The sequence below is a fragment of the Arachis ipaensis genome, chromosome B9, assembly GCF_059453495.1.
Source record: "Arachis ipaensis isolate K30076 ecotype BB chromosome B9, ASM5945349v1, whole genome shotgun sequence".
Lineage (NCBI taxonomy): Eukaryota > Viridiplantae > Streptophyta > Magnoliopsida > Fabales > Fabaceae > Arachis > Arachis ipaensis.
In genome coordinates this window covers 11,083,518-11,110,595 of record NC_142444.1, presented here as the reverse complement: position 1 = coordinate 11,110,595, position 27,078 = coordinate 11,083,518, and the positions used below count along the sequence as shown (strand labels likewise).

The 27,078-nt window shown below is 30.3% G+C and overlaps 3 protein-coding genes across 7 annotated transcripts; 2 read left to right on the top strand and 1 right to left on the bottom strand.

Moving 5' to 3' along the window:
* The first annotated feature begins 501 nt into the window (after positions 1-501).
* Positions 502-2,005, top strand: LOC107614979 (putative F-box protein At3g44060). The gene is made up of 2 exons (XM_016317102.3): positions 502-1,776; positions 1,856-2,005. Exons 1-2 carry the CDS (start codon positions 502-504, stop codon positions 2,003-2,005), a joined length of 1,425 nt encoding a protein of 474 aa, XP_016172588.3.
* Positions 2,006-15,616: 13,611 nt separating this feature from the next.
* Positions 15,617-19,957, top strand: LOC107614977 (putative F-box/FBD/LRR-repeat protein At1g66290). 5 transcript variants are annotated; one of them, XM_088498351.1, is made up of 4 exons: positions 15,617-15,707; positions 17,868-19,124; positions 19,204-19,404; positions 19,583-19,957. In XM_088498351.1, the coding sequence occupies exons 2-4, from the start codon at positions 17,877-17,879 to the stop codon at positions 19,832-19,834; spliced, it is 1,701 nt and encodes a 566-aa protein (XP_088354477.1). In that variant the 5' UTR covers positions 15,617-15,707; positions 17,868-17,876; the 3' UTR covers positions 19,835-19,957. The 5 variants fall into 5 exon arrangements, with proteins under 5 accessions (XP_088354477.1, XP_088354476.1, XP_088354478.1 ...); XM_088498350.1 differs by having other exon boundaries at positions 19,204-19,789; XM_088498352.1 differs by lacking the exon at positions 15,617-15,707 and adding an exon at positions 17,317-17,518 and having other exon boundaries at positions 19,204-19,789.
* A 38-nt stretch (positions 19,958-19,995) lies between these two features.
* On the bottom strand, positions 19,996-26,299 carry LOC107618114 (serine carboxypeptidase-like 20). The gene is made up of 14 exons (XM_016320054.3): positions 25,807-26,299; positions 25,292-25,437; positions 24,333-24,409; positions 23,539-23,661; positions 23,335-23,437; positions 23,219-23,256; positions 23,046-23,147; positions 22,679-22,759; positions 22,352-22,597; positions 21,655-21,720; positions 21,454-21,575; positions 20,872-20,985; positions 20,541-20,586; positions 19,996-20,315 (listed from the first exon to the last, which is right to left on the bottom strand). Exons 1-14 carry the CDS (start codon positions 25,947-25,949, stop codon positions 20,232-20,234), a joined length of 1,491 nt encoding a protein of 496 aa, XP_016175540.1. The 5' UTR covers positions 25,950-26,299; the 3' UTR covers positions 19,996-20,231.
* Between the last annotated feature and the right edge of the window lie 779 nt (positions 26,300-27,078).

The window sequence follows — 27,078 nt, the reverse complement described above, 5'->3', positions numbered from 1 at the left end:
CATGCCTAAATGTGTAGAATGTTAAGAACAATTGTAGGTTGTGGATTACTAGGATTTCTTTTTAATGATCCCTAGACTCACTATTCGGTAATGAATTCAAAAAGTTTAGCTGATAGGAGCAAAAGCAATACATAAATATAACACATAAGTTATATAAAATTTGATGATTGAAACTTTCTTTTTCTTTGGTTCCTAGTGTGTGGTCAAACTTAATAAACAATGGACGCAAATAATGTATAGCACTATATACTTATAGTAAAATTGCCACATCATTGATCTTATTTGTTCTGTATGTGTTTTTGCATCCAAATTACTAGTGTTTGGATCGATGGTGGTCAAAGATGATTCTTGTGGGTTCTGCTTTGTTAATTACTGTTGCGCGAAGGGAAAAGAACAAATTTTAGAAATTATTTTTTTGATTATCATAATTTGAGATGATTGAGTTATTCTTTTTTTGATATTCTTCTACTTGCTTTGAAGGACACAATAATGATTGAAAAAATGGACCAGATATCCAGTTTACCAGAAATCATACTTCATGACATTCTCTCAAGACTGCCAAAGCAAGATGCTATCAAGACTAGTGTTTTGTCTAAGACATGGAGAGAAATATTCTGTACCTTTCCCATTTTGTCTATTTGTGACCGAGAATCTATTAGCAGGTCTTCCAAGCGGAAGAAAGATCGACAAATTAAGACATTCCTTGATTATGGCAAGCAAAGATTGCTGAGGTTCAGTGAACAAGGCTTAGCAATCAAAGAATTCAAGCTCAAGCTTAGTTTAACCTGCTATGACCTTCAGCTTATATACCCTGATGTTGATCAGTGGCTTAAGTTAGCTAGTGAATGTGATGTCCAGACCCTAAAGCTTTGCCTGCCTACTTTAAAAGAGGATGATCCGTGCCTATGTTATATCTTGCATCCAGGTGTCATTGAAGCAAGATCACTTAATAAGTTAGTGCTGAAGGGGAGAATCAGATTTGACAAAGAATTCCTGAATCCTTCAGTCAAGTTTTCCTCACTCCGTGTATTATCCTTGAGCTATGTCCTTTTTGATGACGAAGGTGCTATCGAGCATGTTATTTCTCATTGTCCTTTAATTGAGCACATAACCTTGAAGTGGTGTTATGTATACAACCCCCAAGGTGCCCGAGATAAGCAAATTTCTCTTATGAAATCAGTAAGCATGCATGGTCTACAAAAGCTCAAGGGAGTTGATATTCAGGGAGTACAAAATGTTTATATTGATGCTCCAAATATTGAGAAAATATATTATGATGCTGACAGTGATGAGCCCTGCAAGATGAATTTTGATAGTTGTAGAAATTTGAGAGCTTTGACCTTAATGAATGTGAAGAATGAATTTAGTTTTACTTTTACAGCCACATGGTTTCTTCATCTGTCTTCCAAATTTCCTTTCCTTGAGAGTTTGGAATTGGTTGACTGCTCCGTGTTTGAGAACATTAAGATCTCAAGTTCTCAACTCAAGGCTTTGGTGTTATGTGATTGCTCTACTATGGAGAAGCTTGAAATTGACACTCCAAATCTATTATCATTTCGATACTATTATGCTGGTGACGACTTACCTTCCATATCTTTTCTAAGCTGTTCTAGTCAACTGGAAGTAAATGTTCGGCTCAATATGATTCATCCACGTCTTTACCAGTTGAAGAAATTTGTCAAACAATTTAAAAACCCACAAAAGTTCTCATCACTCTCCCTCTCCATCCATCCTTGCATCCCTTCTGATGAGAGTTTTTATGATGATGAATATTATGTAAGTATAAATTGCTACTTATATTCTGTTAGTTTACCTATTTTCTTAATATGGTTTTTATATGCCTTGGATTATGCAGTATTGGGAAGATCCATATTCATTGCCACCTACATTGTCTGTGCCAAGCATCAAACACTTGGTCATACGCTCTATTCGGGAAGTTAAATCTAAGTATTCGCTTCTTGTGAATCGCTTGTTCTATAGTTTGTGCCAGAAACTATTTCATTGATTGCACCAAAGCATTCATTGAGGTACAACATTGTCTCCAAAGTTTCTATTTTATTTCCTCCCTGTGCTTTTCATCAATTCAAAGTGTTATCTATGGAGCTTCCAACTCTTATTTGTTATTTGTTTAAACAACAACAGTTTTTCTACTGGATGCTAATGGAAACCAAAAAGGCAAAGGGCAAGTTTTGCTCCTATTGTTATCCCAAGTCTAAGTGTTGGTTGCATGGCTTGTAGGATGTCAAGGTCACAAGCTCAGTCAAGATTGATGTGAATGTTGTTGATTTTGTTCATCTCTAACAAGAAAATAGAGATAGAATTAAAGGAAATGATAAATACGTATCGAAGTTGTTGTTTTTACATGATACAAGAGTTATGCTATTTATAGAGAGATATTACTAACTAACTTCATAAATATTCATCTATTAACTACGAACTCTCAACTACTTATCATTACTTTAATAGTCTCAAATCTCTCTTAGGTGGATTGTCAAGTTCTGATAATGCAAATATTAGTTTTAGATTAAAGTAGTAATTATCTTTTTGTTAGTTAGTAACTCATTTACATTGCTTTCTTTAATGTTTTATCTTCCATAGAGAAGGAAGTTTTGAATGTGTGAAGGTTTCTATAATCACAAACTCAATTTTGTTTTTAAATATAATTTTTCTTTTCTTACTTTTTGCTATTATGTGCTTACTTACTTGATATTCATACAGAGAGCATTAAAAAGCATTTGCCCAATGGAGAAAATAATAATTTCTCGAGTTTTAAGTTCTCTTGTATGAGTAAAAAGTTATGAACGGCTTGCTGCATTCATACTCATAATAATAAATGTAAAATTTACTATGTTCATCATTTTCACTTCTAACTCGGAAAGTGAGACTAAAAATATATGGAATAATACAACAGGATGAGGAAGATTGGAATCATTTGTAAAGATCATTGGGGAAGGTGGCGGATAAAAGGGATTATGGGATAAATAAACATGAAGGATAATCCCTATCAAATTCTTTAGTACAATTCATAAAATTAAGCTCCCAAAAAGATTAAACAATGTTTAATAGTGATATGAATTTTGGGGAGTATAGCAATTTACTGATAAACTTGTGAGACAAATAATAGAATACAGATAATAACAACATGTGTTAATATACTCTTTTGGGGCACATTGTCTTCATAAATAAAGGTCATAAACTCATAATGATAGTAGCATTAGTCCCTCTCATATTGGCAATCCACCCAGAAAGCGTTTATGAAACTCAAAAACTCTTCTGGTTTATATTCTAGAATTGGTAGATAGTCAATTTTGTTTCTGAAGGATTTCGTTCTTTAAATTAGTTCCTAAACGATTTTTTTAATCAAATTTATTCTCTAAAAGTTTTAAATTAATCGTATTAGTCCTTATGTTATTTTTTGGTTGACGGTGCCAAAATTTGTTAATGTGGCACGCTAAATGATATTACAAACACACACATAGGGTCTTAATTGACTATTAGCATGATAAATTTGTGAAATTAGATCAGATTAAAATCAAATTGAAGGAAGAACTTGAGGTATTGGAATATCTCAATTTGGAGTTTATTTTATCTAATTTCATAAACTTATCATGTTAGTCGCCCAATTAGGACTACTAGGTGTGTATTGTAGTGTTACTTAAATTGTTACATTAACAAATTTTGTCGCTAGAAGGACTAAAATTATTAATTTAAAATATTTGAATGATAAATTTGATTAAAAAAATTTAATTTAAAAAATAAGTGATCTTTTCAAAACTAATTTAACTATTCTAAAACTGTATGTCTGGCTCCATGTGCCAATGTAATCAATTAATATAAAAATTTAAAGGATTCAAATGTAATTTAATATACAATAAAGTGTCATTTTTCCGGTTTTTTACTGTTGTAATTATTTTTTGATATATCATTTGATACATTGTATTTAAAAAGTATCCAGATATATGTGTATCTAGTTATGTATAAAAAAAAATGATGGTGACTATATAACAGGAATCGATTGAGAGATTCTTGTCATATGCTTGGATAAACCTGCAATCAATTAGAAAATGAAATAAGTCCAATCTAGTCAAGATTGATAATTTATGTTGAAAATAATAAAATATTGAAATCTTACTTGGACCAATACCAAAAAATGTGCCTAGCCATGCTTAAGAGTACACACAGATCGAATCGAATATAGTCTATAATTTTATTTGATTCGTACTGTATTTATCGAATTAAATACGATATCTGTTCATACTTGTAGATCAAATATCGGGTATATCCGTATAATTCAGAAAAAATTGTTTTAAAGTCTTTTTTAAATATTTTTACAAAAATATATCTCCAAAAAATTCATTTTTTTACCTGTTTAAATTTATTTACTCCTAAAATATTATTAATAAAAGTTCTCTTGAATAACAAAAAAATTAATAATCACACAAGATCTAAATTTAATTATTCTAAATTAAAATATAACATAAAAAATAAAAAACAAAATTTCAAAAACTATGCTACTTATATGAGACGTGCGAATATGCGAATCGAATTCGCAGATATCACTGTTAAATCCGTTATCCGATACTACTATAGTACAAATCGGATATAATCTAATTCGATAGCTCTGTAAATTAGATAATATCCACAAAATTCGAATTAGATACAAATAATTACAACAAATATTCAGATATTATTCGATTTATGTGCACCCCTAATCATGCTATTAGCCTTTCATAAATAATAATACTTGGATACTTAAAGAAGAACATGTTACAAAATTTCAAGCAAGTTCCTTCCATCTAACTGATTTAAAAATTTGAGATTAACGAAGATTAGATGGAAGTATGTACCTGCAACTTGACCATTCGATGACCAAGGCCTCCATTCGTCTACTTCATTCCCAATAAATCGAACAAAACCCCTCAGCGCTTTTATTAAGTTTAAAAAAAAATTTTTTTTTTTAAAAATGCAAATACAATACATGATATTTTTTTAGAAAATTATATGGTACAGATCTAAATCTGTACAGATTTAAAGATTTGTTTACTTAAACCACACTTTCTAAAGCCACACTTTTCACTTAAAATCGTAGCTCTTCACAAAGAAAAACGTCACCTGATGGAAAAAAGTAAATTAGAAGATTTAAGAGAAGAAATAATTAAGTTATCAAAATTAATAGATCAAAAATTAATGATTTTAACTAATGTTAATTGTAATGATACCGAATTCTTAAAATCAATACAAAATGATTTTTCTCAAAATCTTTATTTTACTATAAGTTTTATTGAAGGACTTCAAAAACCTGAAAAAACTTATTTTTCACACGGAATTTCTAAGAAATGTTACCATGGAAATGATTCCCCACATCTTTATCATACTTTTAACCCACAATTAAATTCTATAGTAGATATGCTTGAAGAAATATTAGTATCTATAAAATTTCAAAGAAATAAGGAAAAAGAAAATCCCAAAGAAGAAAAATTTCAAAATATAATCAACATAACAGATTTAAAAGTAAAACCACCACTAAAATTATGAATATTGAAGAAAAATTAGAAGAAGTTACAATGCTTTTTAAACAATTAAAAATGGCTCAAGAAAATAATATTATGGAACAGGGATTTCAGATAGAAGAAGAATTAGTAAATTCTGAAAATATAGAAAATGAAGAACACATCCTAGATTATTCAAGTGACGAAGAACCAGCAATTCCAATACAAGTAAAAAATGAAGCTGGAACATCTAGGGATAATCAATCTTAATTTAAATGGGAAACAGGTTTTGATAATTATGCTTTTAAAAAAGGATTTATAAATAAAGATTCAAAATATACAAAAACACCATCAAAATACGTTCCTAAAATCCAGGAAATGGAAGGAGAAAGAATGCTCGATTTAGACTGTAAAAAGAATGAAAAAGAAATTTTTGAAAACTGGTTAAATTCCTTCTTATTAGAAGCCTTTACTAATCCAAAACTTAATGAATTATCTGGAAGAGATATTTGGAATTACATAGGGTTTCATACTAAAGGAGCTATAAGAGATTATATGACATCAATAGAAAACCAAATAATAGAAGAATTAGCAACAAAAACAACAGCTTATGATAAGATATTATATATAATGATGATTCTATATAAAGAATTTTTTGGAAAAAATATTATAGATCATAAACAAGAAGTCTATAATAAAGAATATCAAGAAGCAAAAAATCATTTAGCTAACATTCAGATATATGATCTATGTAATGTGGAGTCTTATATATGTGAATATAGAATACATTATTACAAATTAAAAGAAGAAGATAAAAATCATTATCTTAGTATGTATATAACAAAACTTCCATATCCTGCTAATGAATTTATTATGAGAAGATTTATAAGAGAAATAAATAGAGGAACAATTGAAAATAATTTTGGTGGAGCAACCTCTGCAATAAGAGAGGAAATAAAAGAACGTTGTATGCAAGAAGCAACTCAAAAAAGATTTGCAAATATAATTAGAATTTGCTGTCAGGATAATGAAGAGATACCTCAAAAATATGGTCTTAATAAAAATTTTCAAAGAAAAAGAAAATATCAATTTAGAAAAAGAAAATACTATCCAAACTAGAGAAAAAAGAGGTATTTTAGAAAAAGAAATAACAATAAAAACAAAAGACAAAAAAGTGATTATTGCCCGAATAAAAAAGAAAATTGTAAGTGTTGGTATTGCCAAGAAGAAGGACACTATGCAAATGAATGTCCGAAAAAGAAGGATAAAAAGGATCTTACTAAACAAATAGAAATTGCTAAGTCCTGTTTCATGGAACCATTAGAAGAATCTGATGATAACTTAGACTATATTTTTGAATATGTCTCGGAAACAGACTCAGAGACTGAGTAATAATGCTACATTTATTACTATAAAAATAACAGAAAAGTTTATAAATGCTTTCATAGATTCTGGAGCAACGCAATGCTTTGCTAGTTCAAACATAAAACTTGATTGGAAAAAATTAAAGAAACCATTAAGAGTTAGAATAGCTGACAAATCAATACATAAAATTAACCAAAAAGCAGAGATGGTTGAAATTTTTATTCAAAATTATAGGTTCATTGTTCCATCTATATATATGTTAGACTCTGGAATGGATTTTATCATAGGAAATAATTTTTTAAAGCTATATCATCCATTCATTCAAGAATTAACATATATAGTTTTAAAAGCACCACACGATTCTTCAATAAATCAAAAATCAAAACGTATAAAAATACCAACTACCACTATAGATAAGATCTTAAAATTTAAAATATTTTCTATATTAGAGACATGTTATTTAAATTTATACTTTCAGATAAATATCCCAAAAAATAGTCTTGAAATAAAGATAGAAGAACTTTTGGATGAAATTTGTGCTGAAAATCCTTTAGATGTTAAAAATACAAATAACGAATTAGTAAGTATTAAATTAAAAGATCCTACAAAAGAGATAAATGTTCCAAATAAAATTCCTTATTCCGCAAGAGATAGAGAAGAGTTTTCATTAGAATGTAGAGATCTTTTGGAAAAAGGAATTATAAGATTAAGTAAAAGTCCTCATGCGGCTCCAGCCTTTTATGTCGAAAACAATAATGAAATTAAAAGGAGAAAACGAAGAATGGTTATTAACTATAAGAAGATGAATGAAGCAACTATTGGTGATGCTCATAAACTTCCAAGAAAAGATTCTATTTTAGAAAAAATCAAAGGAGCAACTTGGTTTTCATCTCTTAATGCAAAATCAGGATATTGGCAGCTTCGTTTAGACGAAGAAACAAAGAAATTAACTGCTTTTACTTGCCCAACAAAAGAATCAACAAGTGTGTTACTCTATGAATGGAATGTATTACCATTCGGATTAAAACAAGCCCCAGGTATTTACCAAAGATTTATGGAAGAAAATCTAAAAGAGTTAAATGAATTTGTTTTAGTGTATATTGATGATATACTAATTTTTACAAAACAGGATAGAGAAGATCATCTTCAAAAATTATTAATAGTTTTAGAAAGATGTAAAGAAAAAGGATTAGTTCTTAGCAAAAAGAAAACAAGAATAGCAAAACAAGAAATAGAATTTCTTAGATTAATTCTATCTACTCAAGGAAAGCTAAAACTTCAACCAAATGTCCTAGAAAAGGTAAATTTATTTCCTAATAAAATAGAAGATAGAAAATAATTACAAAGATTTTTAGGATGTATAAATTATATTTCTGATCAAGGATTTTTAAAGAATATAACAGAATACACTAAAAGCTTATTTCCAAAAATAAGTACTAAAAAAGAATGGAAATGGGATGAAAAAGATAGTATGCAAATTCAAAGGATTAAAGAATTATGTGAAAAACTTCCAGAACTTTATATTCCAGAAGAAAATGACTACTTAATAGTAGAAACAGATGCTTCAGACATAACCTGATCAGGATGTCTAAAAACTAAGAAAGCTATAAAAAGTTTGGAACAAGGAAAAGAATCACTAGATTCTAAAGATTCCCTAAAGGAATTACTTTGCAGGTATATTTCAGGGACTTTTACTCCAACAGAACAGAGATATACCACTCATGAAAAGGAAACTCTAGCAGCAATTAAATCTCTTAAGAAATGGAAAATTGATTTACTACCAAGAGAATTTACATTAAGGACAGATTCAAGCTACCTAACAGGTTTCATACGATATAATTTAAAAGTTGATTATAATCATGGACGATTGGTAAGATGGCAATTATTTTTGTTACAATATCCAATAAAAATTGAATACATTAAGGGTGACAAAAATGTTATTGCAGATACATTAACAAGAGAATGGAGTTCGTCTACAACGCATTAGATCAAGAAATTCAAAAATATGAGCAAGAGCTCGAAAAATGCAAGCATTGTCAGCAAATAAGGACACAGATCCAATCCCTCAAGAAGGCCATCGAAGCAATGAAATCAACACAACAAGCAGAAACATCAGAGTTCAGCCAGCTAAGCATGGTGGACAAATCAGGTGAAGAAAAAATTTCAGAAAATAAAACAATTGCTGAAATCATTAAAAAATCCACCCAAGATAAAAAATATTATGTAATTTATAATGGCCCCATGAAAGGAGTATATGATGCCTGGAAAAAAGTAGCACCATTCACACACCAGTCAAAGATAATTCATAAAGGAGGGTTCCTAACACTGGAAGAGGCAAAGAAATCCTTCAAGGAATATGAAGCTCTCCATCCAGAGCAAACCCTAAAAAGAGCAGATAAAGCTCCAATTCAAACCCAGAGAACATGGATAATAAGAAACATTCATACAAGGGCTGAAATCAAGGAAAAGAAAAGGGTCTGTAGATCTAATCTCAGAGAAACCCTTAACATAGTCCTGAATTGGACTGAAGAAAAAAGGGCAATTTTGGAATATTATCCTGTTGTCAAAGAACAGCTAACAAAGCTGGTTATATTTCCAGATGCTTCCCCATCTGACACCTATCAGTTTTTCCAGTATGGATTAATTGATACAATCTTAATTTTTAATGATCTAAAAATTATTAGTGAGTTTCCTGCAGGATTCGTTGATGCAGTAAAGAGATTTAAAAATATGATTGACAATGTAAATCCAAGGGATATATCCCTAAAATTTACAAACAGTCAACCTATTTTTAATGAAGAAGAAGAATGCTTGGTTCCAGCACACCAAGTAATATTCATGTCCGTCTTCCCAGGAAATTTTCAACCAATTGATCAAATTCAAGATTTAACAATTTACAGTCATGAAGGAAGGCTAGCCAGCACATTAGCAAGGGTCTTTGAAAGAACTCAAAAAATAACGAAGGAATCTCATACAAGGATTAATTATAAAAGTAGAAATACTCTGCTTGTGTCCAGTAAAAGAAATGAAATTGAAGAAAGAGAGATGAGACTCTTGGTAGAATTTGAATCAGCATTCTACAACTTATCTGGACTTTTAGAAAAGCTCCCTGAAGGGATAAAGAGGAATCTCTGCTATTTGATAAAAGACAGAGAAGACCACAAGTGCCAGCTATGTGCCTCAGAGTTATCTGAAGAAAGCAATAATGAAACGGAATCAACTCACATGATGAAGGAAGAAGACAATACATCTGACGGTCACATGATAAAAGAAGAGGACAGCACATCTGAAGCATCTCTCAACATTATTGCATAGTGACGTAAGCACTTAGGTCATAGAGCACCAACAATGTAGCTGGTGAAAGAGAACAAACAATGACGTAAGCAATGACGTCATAAGAAGGGTAAGGATGGGAATTGTCCATCAAACCCAACTATTATAAATAGGCTGCTTAGGCAATTGTAAAGGCATCAGACAATAGGAAGCAGGAGGCTAAGAGTACTCATATGCTAGGAGAGCAAGGAGGAAGCTGCCGAGGCGATTCTATAGTCTGAGGAAGAATCCCCTTAGGGAAAAATAGTTCTAAACTCCCCTCTGGAGTTAGTATCTACAATCTCCCCTCTGGAGATAAAAACCCCTTGTGTAAAATATACTGAATAAAGGAAGTTTTTCTCCAGAAAGGTACATCTTCATTCTAGTCTTTCAATTATGAATTATTTAGAAAGTTTAGAATTAACAGAAGAATCTGATTATTATAGATTAACTGCTTTATTAGATAATGAAAAGCAGGCTGTTCTAAAAACAGAATTAAATCTCAAATCAAATGAAAATTTTAATAAACAAAATCTTTTAAAAGAAGTTTTTAACAGAAAAAATATAATATACTATGGAAAAATTCAACTTGAAGCTCCTATAAAAATAAAATCTGCCAATGGAGAACTTGAAATAGCTTTGATAAATAATGAAGAATTGAGTAAACAGATTGAGAAAATTAAGGATCAACAAAAAAGATCTAAAATTGGATGGATTCATATTAGTACTATACAAGTCTTAATTAAATCTACATATATGAAAGGAATTAATTCACCAATAAGTTTAGCAATCTGTGACAAAAGAATTACTGATGACCCAATAGATCAAATAATTGGAATTGTTCATGGAAATTTGGCAAACGTAAATGTTAAATTTAATGCCTATCTTGGATATGCTATACCTTTATCAACTGAAAATCTTGGAAGATCTGTAAATTTGGCTTATAAATTTCATAGAAAGAATCTAATGGAACAAGATGATGAACCATTTTCAATTACATATGCAATAAATTATGCTTTAACAAATAGCCATCATAGTATAATATTTAAAAATAGAGAAAGAATTTATGTCGATGAATTATTCCAGAAAATTGTAAAAACAGAAATACCAAAATATAAAGCTATTGAAAACTCAGTTCTATTACTAAAAGAACCATCAGGAAAATTGGTTTCATCAAATTTTCAAATAAGAGAATCTAAAATTAATAGTCCCTTAAGTTTATCTAAGTTAAAGATTAAAGAAGAAGATTCTGAAATAAAAGAATTAACAAAAAATGTCGAAAAATTAAATGAAACCCTAAATACTAAATTATGACAATAAATAAAGAAGAAATATATGTAACTTATCAAGATAAGAAACAAGAGCTCTTTGAAAGAGAAAATCGTTTGAATTATTTACAGTTCTCTGAAATAAATCAAAGAGCATTTAAAACTCTAAAAATAATCTATGACAAGTTAAAAAGAGAAGTTGAAGAGTTAGAAAAATTAATAGAATCTCTAGAAAAAAGTGATGAAGCAATGATAGAATTTGCAGAAATTCTAAAATAAATAATGAAGCATACAAAGATTGAAAGACCAGAAAATAAAATAAAAAGAAAAAGAGCGAAAAAATTAAAAAGTAAAATAAAGGAGTATAAAAAGGAATTAAATAATCTTCAGATCGAAATTGATGACCTTATAATAAAAAGGATAGAAATAAGAATAAATATAAACAAGTTGGAGTTAAACTTAAAAAATTTATAAATGCCTGGAAAACCATATTATGACTTAAAAGAATTAAAGCTGTTAAAAGAAAAAATGGAGAATGAGGTTGAAAAATTAAAAAGATATTTAGAAACAACGGAAAGTGTAGAAATAAAAGAAGTTTTTGAAGATTTGAAAAAATATATTAAAGAAAAAGACAAACAGATAAAAAATTTTATAAACAATAATCCATGCAAAAACGAATATTATAAACTAAAACAAGATTAAAAAAACTATAGAAATGAAATCAGAATTATAAATACTAGTAATAATAAAAATTTTCAACATCTTCAAATCTATACACATTATAAACATAAAAGAGTTAAAAATTGGTATCAGAGTCAAGTTAACGATTAAGGGTAACACTTTCTCTTTAAGCAACACTTTTAGTGATACGCTTTTAAACTAAATAAAAACAAAAATCTGTAAATCTGTACCAAAATGCATCTGTACACTAGATGGACCCTATTTTTTTTTTATCGAATTTTATACTTTTTAAAAGTATAATAAGTTTTCATAGTATTTTATCAAACTAAGCTTAGCTAGTTAACTCTGACTTTACGCTTCTTCAAATATTATTTTGACTATAAAAAGAAATTAGTTGAAACCAATTTTGTTCGTTATAAAATTAAAAATCAAATAAAAGAAACCTGTAATTCATCAAAATGTTCTTTTGAAATATATGATCTCTGATTTGTAACATAAAAAAGCAATAATTTTATATTTATATATAAATATATAATAATTAATTTGATAATTTTTGTTGGTGACTTAAATAAACTAAATAAAAAAAAACAAAACAAATAAAACAAAGGGGCAATGACCCCTCTAATTTTAATTTTTTAAATGTAAATTATATGTAAATTTCAGTTTAGTCTCCTTAAAATTTTATTTTAGTCATATTTTATTATGTAAATATTTTTAGTCTCCCTCTAATATTTTATCTAGCTCCGCCCCTTGCCATAATATCTGCTACAGTGTTTGCATCTCTCATAATCAAACGAAAGTCAACACGCCAATCCCAATGCATGATATCTCTTATTTTGAGCATCAAGCCATCAATGGATCAATAAACCTAAAACTATTTTAGTGATTAATAACAAAATTAAACGCTTTCATATATATACATACAATATTTTTTAATATACACATAATATTTTTTAAAAAATAATTATATTATATATTAAAATTAGTCACCAATTAATTATTCATATAAAATATATTAAAATATAAAAATATTAAATTATATAAGATAATACATATAAATATACATAAATTAGCTCATTTTTTTTTTTACATTTAGTACTTTTTTTAAAACATAATAGTATGTATGACTCAATCTAAATAGATTTTGACAAACAAAATTACTATATATGCAATAAAAATCAACTATGTATGTATTTTTGTGTGTATAATATATATTATTTTATGTATTTTTAAGGGCAATTTACGTTTTTAAATTGTTTGAACCCCAATTTTAGGTAAATACATTGTTTCAAAAACGGATACGTAAATACATTGTTTCACTATTTTATATAAACCGCTACTGCCAGTAGCGGTTTACAATTGCACAGAAACCGCTAGTACCAGCCGCGGATTATGTGTATTTTTGGTTGGTCATAAACCGCTGCTGCCAGCAGCGGTTTATGTAGGTTGGTGTGCGTGCTTAAACCGCTGGTGCCTATAGCGGTTTATGTTTAGTATGTGTCAATGGGCTCCCTATATAAACCATGAAAATGTAGAGAGGTAGAGTTTTATTCACAAATGGATGGGGAGGATAGTATTAAAAAAATACAATACTCAAAGTATTAAATTATATAAATCAAGACTATTTTTTTTATTCTCATCTCTTTTACAATTTATAAATAATAAAATAATTTATTTTTAGCCAAAATTTCACTAAATCATATATTTATAAATAATAAAATAATTTATTTTTAGCCAAAAGTTCACTAAATCATATATTTTTCTCCTTAACAATCACTTCATTCTCTTTTATTTATATCAACCATACAAGAGATACTAGGAGAGTTTGAAACATGGGTTGTGTTCTTTGCTGCTGATTTGCATTTGAGATTTAGCTAAATGAATTTTTTTATTTGTGCAACTTTGTTGTTTTATGCCAAAAAATAAAAACTATTTGTATTTTATAGTTGATTGATTGGATAAATAATAGTGATAGCATCATAATTTTGATGAATAAAAAAAAATATAAATATGTATGTAATAATTTTTTATTTGTATTTATTATTAAAATGAAACTAAATAGCAAATCAAAGAGGGAGTATTCACAGAGTACTAAAATATATAAACTAAGACTAATTTTTTTTTATCTTCATCCCTTCTAAAATTCATGAATGATAAAATAATTTTTTAGTAAAAAATAGTGAATTTTTTTTATTTGATTTGCTATTTTTAGTGAAAAAATTCACTATTTTTACTAAAAATAAATTATTTTATCATTCATGAGTTTTAGAAGGGATGAATATAAAAAAAAAATAGTCTTAGTTTATATATTTTAGTACTCTGTCAATACTCACTCTTTGATTTGCTATTTAGTCTCATTTTAATAAGAAATACAAATAAAAAATTATTATATGCATATTTATATTTTTTATTTTATTCATCAAAATTATGATGTTATCACTATTATTTATCCAATCAATCAACTATAAAATACAAATAGTTTTTATTTTTTGGCATAAAACAACAAAGTTGCACAAATAAAAAAATTCATTTAGCTAAATCTCAAATGCAAATCAGCAGCAAAGAACACAACCCATGTTTTAAACTCTCCTAGTATCTCTTGTATGGTTGATATAAATAAAAGAGAATAAAGTGATTGTTAAGGAGAAAAATATATGATTTAGTGAACTTTTGGCTAAAAATAAATTATTTTATTATTTATAAATTGTAAAAGAGATGAGAATAAAAAAAATAGTCTTGATTTATATAATTTAATACCTTGAGTATTGTAATTTTTTAATACTATCCTCCTCATCCATTTGTGAATAAAACTCTACCTCTCTACATTTGGCCCCTCCATGGTTTATATAAAGAGCTCATTGACACATACTAAACGTAAACCGCTATAGGCACCAGCGGTTTACGCACGCACACCAACCTACATAAACCGCTGCTGGTAGCAGCGGTTTATGACCAACCAAAAATACACATAATCCGCGGCTGGTACTAGCGGTTTATGACCAACCAAAAATACACATAATCCGCGGCTGGTACTAGCGGTTTCTGTGCACTTGTAAACCGCTACTGGCAGTAGCGGTTTATATAAAATAGTGAAACAATGTATTTATGTACGTTTTTAAAACAATGTATTTACGTAAAATTGGGGTTCAAACAATTTAAAAACGTAAATTGCCCTATTTTTAATATATATTTTATACAAATAATTAATTTTTTATGTACATATATCATAATTATTTGACAAAATAATTTTTTATCCTTTATGTTTAATTAAAAAACAATTAATAAAATATAAAAAATAATTTACTTAACCAATAAATTAGCGAGCATTATCTTAACTGAAAATTGACTAAAATTACAAAAATATAAATTAACTTGATAACTTTCGTACAAAATTATAATTTAAATAATTTTTAAGATAAGATAAGATATTATTAAGATTGAATAAATTTTCGGTTTATATTGTATTAAATAATAGGGATCATATTTAAATTTAAACACCCCTCTCTGTCTCTCTGTTAAACTCAAAACCGCCACTCCCTTCGCGCCATCTCCCTCTTCTTTCAATCTTCGGTGACTGAAATCTGCGTTCCAGGTTCGGTTCTAAGTTCTAACAATCTAGCGGTTATTATCATTGTTAATTAACCAATACTGCCATTAAATTAGCTGTGATTATGTATCGTTTTCTGCACGTGTGGAGCTTCTTGTGATTCTAACCCTAATTTGAGTATTCAAAGCTTTAATTTATTCGGCATGGGGAGACAGATTGCTGATTAGTCTCTCTGATACTTCTTTCTAACGCTGAATGTATTGAACTCATTGATCAGTATACGATTGCTTAGTGCTTACTATAGAGAGAGTAGGGACACACAAAATCAACCCAAATGTAAAAATTCTCAACAGAAATTTTACTAATTCCAATATTTATTAGCACTTCTGCATATACTGAAAGGTTTCTTGGCAAATAATCTTCAAATATTGCACAGAGAACATAGAGTTAGAGGTTTTCGACTTTGCTTTAGCTCAAATCCTTAAAATCTCATATTTTTTAAAAATCATGCTTCTTCCTACATCTTCTATTAATGGATTAAACAAAATTAGGTGATGGGAGCATTGCAAAAGCAATACATAAATATAACAAAGAAGTTTTATATATTGTAATGATTGAACTTTGATTCTTTTTGTTCTTACTGTGTGGTCAAACTTAATATATAATGGGCACAAATAATGTATAACATTATATACTTAATACATCCTTCATCTTATTTACTTTTTGCATCCTAATTAGTGGCGTCTCAGCGCATGGTAATCGATGATGATTCTTGTGGGTTTTGCTTTGTTAATTAGTGTTGCAAAAAACAAAGGGGAAAAAATTCATTAACTATTTTCTTTTTCTAAAAGAGTCTCTATATTACAAGGAACATTGTAGTCCTTAAGTCAAATGTCAACACTCAACACTCAGTGATGACCATTTAAGATATCCCCACGTTGTTCTTGTTCGGCTCTGTTTCTTTCATGTCTCACAAAGGCTGAGACACAGATACAAAGACATAAATATTGAGACAGACACACATACACAAAGACGGTTAAAAAATATTGTGTTTGGCAATTATAATGGATAGAGTATACATTATTTTAAAAAGTCTATTTTATCCTTGATATATGAAAAAAATTCATTAACTGCATTTTTATCCTTTTATCTTCTTCCATCAACCTGATTCGTATTTCTAACAAAACTAATTTATAATTCCATTTTCATAATCCAGAGTAAATTCAAACAACAAAACAAAATTTTACATAGATATATATTAGTAGGGTTTGTGTCAAGAAGATTAAAGAAAGCAGAGAAAAAAAAGAAGAGAAATAAAATTATGAATTGCAAAGATGAATGTAAAAATAAAATTATGAATTTTAAAAATAAATGTACTCTACTTCAGTAACTTGTACTCAGCCAATATACTCATGAAATGGATCCTCTCCATTTTTTTAACACTTGGAGAGAATAAAGTGTGATCTCTCATCTTTAATTCTATAAGTGGGACCAAAAATAAATAGGAAAAAGAGAGCAATGAAGGGTGAGATTAAAGAATTTGGATCCTCTAAAGTTTGAATTTTACTTTAGAGAGTAAAGTGTGATCTTCTACCCTTGAATAGTTTCTCTTTCATATTTATTATTGGTCCCACCTATGAAATCAACGGTGAGAGATCACACTTTACTCTCTAAAGTAAAATTCAAACTTTAGAGGATCCAAATCCGAGATTAAACACTTGACAGCATCCAGTTTTTTTTCCATTGGAGAGTTCCACTCTCATAGGAAAGGATGAAGGTGAATAATAACAAAGATGAAGAAGAGAAAAGGGAGCCCTGGAGAAGGAAAGTGCATGGAGAAAAAAGAGAAAAATGAGGCAAGAGTAAAATAGTATAAAAATATAATTTCATTTATGTCTTAAGTCAAAAATGTGTGTCTTACCTTTTTGAAGAGACACAAATTACATGTATTTTATGGATATTTATGTGTAACCGTATTTCTCTTAATTTTGTGTCTTAATAACCAAACACTGAACATGTATATCCATGTCTATGTCTTTGTGTCTTGTCTTGTCTTCAAAAGCAAACCTACCTTTGATAACTTCATCAGTAAAAAACTCTACCTCATGAACCTTATTGATTAACATGAAAAGTGGTATTTTTGACTACCATAATTTGACATGGTTTGAGTTATTTGTTTCTGATATTCTTCTACTTGCTTTGAAGGACACAATAATGGATGAAAAAATGGACCATATATCCGGCTTACCAGAAACCTTACTTCATGACATTCTCTCAAGACTGCCAAAGAAAGATGCTATCAAGACTAGTGTTTTGTCTAAGACATGGAGAGAAACATTGTATACCTTTCCCATTTTGTCTATTTGTGACCGAGGATCTATTAGGAAGTTTTCCAAGCGGAAGGAAGATCAACCAATTAAGGCATTCCTTGATCATGGCAAGCAAAGATTGGTGAGGTTCAGTGACCAAGGCTTAGCAATCAAAGAATTCAAGCTCAAGCTTAGTTTAACCTGCTATGACCTTCAGCTTATATACCCTGATGTTGATCAGTGGCTTAAGTTAGCTAGTGAATGTGATGTCCAGACCCTAAAGCTTTGCCTGCCTACTTTAAAAGAGGATGATCCGTGCCTATGTTATATCTTGCATCCAGGTGTCATTGAAGCAAGATCACTTAATAAGTTAGTGCTTAAGGGGAGAATCAGATTTGACAAAGAATTCCTGAATCCTTCAGTCAAGTTTTCCTCACTCTGTGTATTATCCTTGAGCTATGTCCTTTTTGATGACGAAGGTGCTATCGAGCATGTTATTTCTCATTGTCCTTTAATTGAGCAGATAACCTTGAAGTGGTGTTACGTATACAATCCTTCAAGAACAAAATTTTCCTTTATGAAATCCTTAGGCATACATGGTCTGCAAAAGCTCAAGGGAGTTGATATTCAAGGCGTAGAAGAAGTTTATATTGATGCTCCAAATATTGAGAAAATATATTATGGTGCTGTCAGTGATGAGCCCTCTAAGATAAGTTTTGATAGTTGCAGAAATTTGAGAGCTTTGACCTTGATGAATATGAAGATTGAATTTATTATTACAAACGAGTGGTTTCTTCATCTGTTTTCTAAATTTCCTTTCCTTGAGAGTTTGGAATTGATTGAATGTTTCATGTTTGATATCATTAATATTTCAAGTGGTCAACTCAAGGCTTTGGTGTTGTCTAATTGTTCTACCATGGTGAAGCTAGAAATTGACACTCCAAATCTGTCATCATTTCGGTACTATTTTGCTGGTGACGACTTACCTTCCATATCTTTTCGACAATGTTCTAGTCAACTGCAAGTAAATGTTCATCTCCACATGTTTCCTCCATTTCTTTACCAGTTGGGGAAATTTGTCAAACAATTTAAACCACAAAAATTCTTGACATGGCTCTCGCTCTCTATACGTCCTGATGATGATCATTATCATGTAAGTATAAATAGCTACTTATATTCTGCTCGTTTGCCTATTTTCTTAATATGGTTTTAATATGCCTTGGATTATGCAGGATTGGGAAGAGGAAGATGACCCATATTCATTCCCAGCTACATTCCCTGTGCCAATCATCAAACACTTGGTCATACGGTCTGTTCGGGGAATTCAATCTAATAAGTATGGGCTTCTTGTGAATCGCTTGTTCCATAGTTGGTACCCAGAAACAATTTCATTGAGCTTGAACCCTTCTCATTGCAGTAAAGCATTCATCGAGGTACAACATTATCTCCAAAATTTCTACGTTATTTCCCCCCCTTTACATCTTGCCATCTTGGTGATATTCGTTTTTGCTTTTCATCAGTTCAAAATGTTATCTGTGGTGCTTCTAACTCTCATTTGTTCTTTGTCAAAAAAAAAAAAAAAAAAAAAAAAAAAAAAAAAAAAAAAAACAGTTTTTATACTTGATGCCAATGAAAACGAAAAAACGGTCTTTATACTTGATGCCAATGGAAATGAAGGAAAAGGGTAAGTCTTGCTCCTACTGTCATCACAAGTCTAAGTGTTGGTTGCATGGCTTCAAGGATGTCAAGGTCACAAGCTCAGTCAAAAATGATGTGAATGTTGTTGATTTTGCTCATCTCAAATCTATTTTAGATAGATTGTCAAGTTCAGATAATAGAAATATTAGTTTTAGATTAAAATAGTAATTTTCCTCTTGTTAGTTAAAACAGGAATAGAAAATAATATTTTGTCCTGATTTTCACTTCTAACTTGAACAAGAAGAATGTGCTAGTTTTTTTTAAATAATTTTTATTTATTTTTTGTTTAGCTCTTATTCAAACATATAAAAGGAAAAGTATCGATCTTCTAAGCATGAAAGGATAATCACTATCAAATTCTTTAGTACAATTCATAAAACTAAGCTCTCAGAAGGATTAAACAATGTGTAATAATGATATGAATTTTGGGGAGTGTAGCTATTTAGTAATAAACATGGGAGATAAATAATAGAATACAGATAATAACCTCTTGTGTTCATATACTTTTTTTGTGGCATATTGTCTTCATAAATAAAGGTCATCAATGTAGCATGAGGCCCTCTCATATTGGCAATCCAGTCAGAAAGCGTTTATAAAATTCCAAGGACTCTTGTGGTTTATATTCAGGAACTGTATGTCCAGCTCCCTGTGCCGATGTAATCAATTAGTATCAAAATCTAAAGGGATCCAAAAGTAATTTAATATACAACAAGTGTGATTCTTTCCAGTTTCTTTTCTCTGCCATTATTACTTTTTGATGTATCATTGGATACATTATATTTGAAAAGTATCTGGATATAACCATGTATGCAGTCATGTATCAAAAATTGGTGACTATATAATAGAAAATTGAAGGGAGTAATGTACAGACCTTTATGGTTAGAAAGGTAAGATTCTTGTCATATCCTTGGATAAACCTGCAACCAATTATGAATTTAGTCAACCGTTAGTCAAGATTGGTAATTTATGAGGAAGAACATTTCCGGAATCCGGAGGATTTATGATGAAAATGTTGCAATCTTAGTAGGGATACCAGAAAGTGTACCTAGCTATGCTTTCATAAATCATAATCTTAGATAATTAAAAGAAGAACATGTTTATCTAGGACTACTTGAGAAGCAGCCACAAAATCTAACAAGTTCCTTCCATCTAACTGATTCAAACATTTGAGGTTAACTAAGATTAGAGGGAAATGTATGTACCCTGCAACTTGACCATTGGTTGACCAAGGCCTCCATTCATCAACGATTTTGTATCCAAGAGATCTTGTCCATGCTTCACTCCCAGTAAATGGAACACACATATCATGATCACCGCTGCCAAAGAACATAAAAGTTCTCTTCTCAACTAACAACTAAAGAGACCCAATTCAATCATAGAATACAGCAACTAAAGCAACAAGTTTGATGGGAAAAAGTTGAGATATATTAACATTTTCTGGTAATTAGTGGTGAATGTCGCGGCACTGTGCTGTGTCTGTAGAAAACTCCTTGAGGAGGGTAGAAATTCCTTACTTGTGAAGCTAGATAGCTTCTCTATTTTGCAAATTGCAATAGGATTACATTCTTTCTCTATATTATTATATTTTCACCATAAAAACAGATTAATACAAGGGATGATTACTCCCTTAACCTTGGTAAATATATATGCTTTTTACAGGGGAACCTTATTCCCCTCCCACCATTTAACCAACCACACAATGAACTGCACCTAAACGATAATAAATAGTAATGATATGTTTTTGCCGAGATAAATGTAGAAATGCTGTTGAGTTGGTAACTCGCCTGTATATAAGTGCTCGATATCCTTTAGAAGTTAGGTTCTCGTGGTATTTGATCATGCTCCCGGCATCATGGTTGAAGAAAATTGCGTCGGTGCACAAAACCCAACTGTTGACCAAACTTTCCTATTTCATCAGAAATATCTCAATTTAGTTCATCCATGTCAACAACCAAAAATACAAGTGTATCATATTGAAACCTCACCTCTGCAGTGTGAATTGCTTTTCTGACCGCTTCATTGTTCAACCATGCAGTTGCGACCCGATCATCCTTAAAATAATATTAGATCTTGGTATTAAGACAATGAAATCAGCTAAATGAATGATCACTATTTTTCTCAAAGTTGATATGATTGAAACAAGAGGTGTGAAGAAAGAAAATACTGTGAACTGTTTCTTTTGACCAGGAAATGTTTTGTTAATTTCTTCTAAATTGAATTATAACAAATGGAGAAGATCCAAACAAAATTTTATGCAGTAACTGTGCCTTGATGTTATTAAGAAATGAACTAGAACATCAAATCCCTTCACACCATGATTTGAACCCAAAGCTTTGGTTTTCTAAGCACCATTATGTGTCAGTAGAGTTAGCATATTGCTTTTAAAACAAAATGTACTCCAATCTAGTTTTAGTTTTTATCTGATCATCAAACTTGAAAGACAAGCATGATTTACATTATGTAACATTTCAAACATCATCGAAGACACTTTTAATAGTGAATTTTATTTTAGCATTTAGCAAATTCTATATTTCAGGACTTTTTAAAATCATTTTGTAATTTAGTTATTAGAATATATTTTTGTGTTATTCGTTCAGAGACTTAAACAAGTAGACATTACTTATTCAACAATCAACCAATGAAAATTGACAGTAAAGCCTAAAGGCAGATAAAGAAGCATACAGTGCATGGAACATTATTGTTGTTGCTCAGTTCTGGCCAAGTTGGTACAATTCCTGCTCTCACAGGCGCTCTTAGGGGCCAAGCACGGCCAAACATTCTTTTCCTCACGGGAAGAGGTCTCTCGGTCTCACCCAACTTCCGGAAGCTAGATGGCAGCCTAATATAGGTTTCTTTATTAAACTCCTCTTCCTCTGTGGCATGATAGCATGGTTCTAGAATGTCATATATGTTTACCCCATCAATTATCTGAAATAGAAAGAATCATCAGCAAGTCCTGAATTCATCTTAGGCTCATTTACTGCGAGTGCTGTGATATATTTAAATTACCTGATCAACTTTTGAAAGCTTGCTTGAGCAATTGTCATTGAGTGGATTATAGAAATTCCCATTGCACTCAGCATTAACCTCCTGTAGCAAGTACCATTGAAAAGACAACAAATCCATATCAATTAAGAATGCATACTTTACAAGGAAATTTCATACTTGACCTCGTTCTAAGATTGAGTATTGAAAAAGAAATAAACTAATTCAAATTAATCATGTCAAGAGAAAATTGAAATTTGTTTGAAAATGCCTAAAATATGGATTTAGAAAATTACAAATTTCATTTAAAACAATAATTTAATGGTCTATTAAGATAATAAATCGATGATGATTCACTTGGATGAACTTCATCAAAGGATTTTATTTTCACCTGATAGAGATCATCAGAGATAAGTCCCATCCCATGCACAAATGGTACAAGAGCATTGCCATCAAATTGCTCATCACAAACACCATTTCCAACCATGTATCCCTGCATGCAACTAATTCAGCTAACAACCACAGCCTCAAAAAGATATATTGATCACTTATACTTTAAAAGACCTTGAAATTCAGCTTAGGCTTCACACCAGCATCGATTCCTGTGGATCAAGAAAATGCACATTAATTGTGATCAATAACGCATTAACTCAACAATTTGAGGACATAACTTATCATACCTTTTGCTACTTCATAGGCAAGTGTAGGAACATAAACACCAGCATATGACTCTCCAGTAATGAAGAAAGTGTTGGAAAGGAACTCAGGATATAGCTCAAACCACTAGTTGGTCAATAAAAAGGTAGATAAGTTAGAAATTTGGGAAGAAATATTCGAATTAACTCAGATATTTTGTCAAAATTACCCAGTTGTTTCTTATCTACCTTAAGGAGAAAGGCATGTGAATCAATGGCAGTCTTTATGTCTCCAGTGTCGTAATCAGTCTGGTTCTTGGAGTATGAAAATCCCACACCAGCAGGAGAATCCAGATATATAATATTGGAAACCTATAATGCAGAACAGAATCATATTTAAAGTAATCATAAGTAGGAAGTAAGACAATACACAATAAATAATTGGTGAATTACACAGGCATATCAGGACAACAACAAACTACAGTGACAACAAAAATGGGATTAGTTATATAGATAAAAACAATGTTATGGTGCCCTATCATAAATTATCTTTACATTTAATTAACATCTAAATGTTTTCTTATAGTTTCACCTGTTCTATTTTTAGGCTCCCTCCACCTGTAGCTATTGGACTACAACTACCCTCCATCTGGTCCACTCTCCCTATACCCTGTCAGGGCCTCTTCAAACCTTCTCCACACATATTTAAACTATCTAAGACGAAATTCTACCATCCCTTCTGCAATTGGTGCTATCCCGCCTTTCTCTCTAATGTGTCTATTCCTGATACTATCTTGTTTAGTGTCTATTCATCCATTACAAGAATGCTAGTCTCAGTAATGTTGAACTTAAGTTCCTGTTGACTTTTTTTTTTTCGATAACTAAGTTCCTGTTGACTTTTCACTGCTAAATATTTAGTCTTTTTCATCTGATGAATTATGCAAATAATGCACCAAGATATCCTGGGAAGGAAATCACCCTTCCCTGTATATTGAGACAAAAGATCCTCTTCCAGGTTTTAATATAGCTTAAAAGTTTCAGACCTTTGACCAGCTGTAAGGATTGAGGTGCAAGGTGGGAAGACCTCCTGCGGTCTTTGCAGGTTCAAAATTAAACGGACCTGAAAGACAATCAATTGCTCTGTGATTTATAATTTATAATTTATGAATAATAAATATTGAATTTGGTAAAATTGAGCACAGTTAGTCATCAACAAAGGATTTTTAGACTCTGGTCATGTAAAAACTATTTCTACTGTTCGAAAGTCCATACTCCAGATGAAAATACACACAGAAAAAATTATTCAATTTATGGATAACCATCAAGATTTCACAACCAAAGGTTGTTAATGAAATTATTTAGGCCATTATTTCAGCTGAAATCTACTTAGTAATAAGACATTGAGCTGATTATTCTGTCATTTTCAGAATCGAAACGTCATGTAGGATGAATACAAAATACATCCATATGTGTTCAACAAAACAGTGAAATGCGGTTGTTACAAAGTTGACGACCTATGTAAACCTTACATCAATTTTATCAGCCAGAATTCAGACAAAATGTGGGAATTTCTGAGGATGAAACCTGCTTTTACAATAATATAATTTAACATATACAAAAGGCCTTGTAGGTGGAAGTGATTGCCTACAGATCATTTGCCACTGAATTTAATAACCAATCACAGAATAAACTTGTCACAATCATGATTCAAAACTTAACACACAAGAAATACCACAAAAGCAGAAGAAACCATTCCTTCAAAGTTTGAAGCCATCAAAGTCATATAATATCATATCTTATATTTGATATTAGCTTTCAAGTAATATAATATAAAAAGAGTTAAGCTCTTTTGACTGCACATAGCTATGTAAAATGTAATATTGAACATGTATCAAGATCAAATCCGAAATAAAACCAAAAAAACAAAAAGAAAATATTGGACACGTCCAAAAAATGCATCAAAATGAAAACAGGAAATTATACAGTCTGTGTCTTGAGTTACCATGCTCATATATGAAGCCATCAAAGCTAGAGCATCCTGGGCCGCCGTTCAGCCACAGAACCACCGGGTCCTCGGCCGGTTTACCTTCCGAAACAACAAAATAGTAATACAAGTTCCTCCCATGGTTTTCATCCACAGTCACATACCTTCATTGTCACAAAAAATTGCAACAAAAAATAAAAATAAATAAAAATCAGGCACAAATTCAGTAGTTCCCCTCACTCGGTCAACGGGCAATAACACTTAAAAACCCCATCATCACAAAATTGTAAAACACTATCTACCAATAAAATCACCAACAAAAAAGGGTCAAAATTTTAGTAGATACTGCTATCATTTGACACTTTCATGCAAATTTATTAGCTGACAATGTGAAATTAAGTCTCAGTGGATCAGTACTGAACTCAAGGTTACAATTAATACAGCAGAAATGAGAATTAACTAATATTAAAAAAAATTAGTTTCTAGAAAAATTAAAATCGAAAAAGAGCTAATAGAGTTACAGAATCATATACCCTGCATAATGCTTTGAAGGCAAAGTGCCATTAAAACCAGGAATTTGAGTTATTAGGGCACTTTCAGGAGCTGATTGGGTCAAAACAAAGCTAAGAAAAATGTGAAGTGAGACCAAAGAGAAAATGCTACATTTATCACCCATCCTATTGGAGCAAATAACAAGAAAGATAAAATGAAAAATAAAAATATAAAAATAAAAATATGTATTTAGATTTTAGAGGAGCAAGAGCAAGATTGTTGGAGGGGATATTTATAGTGCACAGAAAAAGTTGTTAAAGAATAAGTGCAAACACAGTGATGATGGCAGCATTGAGGTCCCACGTTTTTCGCAAGTAGCAGAGTTAGTTAACTTAAAAGCAAGGTTTGTTTTGTTTCAGAGAATACAGAAACTAATTTCAGATTAATTAAGGATAATAGTTGCGTTTGTGCTCTGATTACCAAAATCAGCAACCACCTTATGTTTATGTATAGATATAGCTATAGATATTGTTTAATTTATTTTTAATGTTTGTTTTATATTTAATACGTATTTTAAATTAATAAATATTTTAATGTATATTTAATAATACTTCTGTAAGTGAAATGAAATTAATAATAAATTTATTATGAGATTTACTAATTGTGGTGGTGTTGACTGTTGAATAAGATAAGAAAAACTGAAAAAGTAGTGTGTGTAAGAGAGATTAGGCAATGGATCTGAATACGTAGAAGGTAGAACTTAATTAGAAGAAACGTTATGGGGTGGTCCTTCTCGGAAAGAGAGTCTTATTAAATATCTAAAGCGTTTTGCAGTGATGAGACTGAGAGTATCAGTAATCAGTACAGAAGAGCCATCCAATAAGGCAATAAAGTGATTAAATGCTAGTGTGCTACTCTTCACTCTTCAGTGAAGGCGCAACCTTACACTTGCTCACATACTATTCGTTTATACCAAATTTTCTACCTATTATGTCACCAAAAAAAAAATCTACCCATTATGTCTACTAAATCCCATAGACTTTTATCATTTTAGTTTTTTAAATTTAAAATTATTTATATTAGTCTTTAAGAATCTAATTTTAGACATTATGTTAATTTTTAGCTTTTTATAGTATTAAATTAGCGAACTAAATATAAAATTGGTTTTAACTTGTCATGTTAGAACTAACTCATTATTTCGCTAGTTGATTCTATGTCAAAAGATTCAGGGATCAATACAATATTTGGAACTGAATCTCAAAGATTAATATAATAAATTTTGAATCTAAGAGACTAAAATAATAAAAATTATA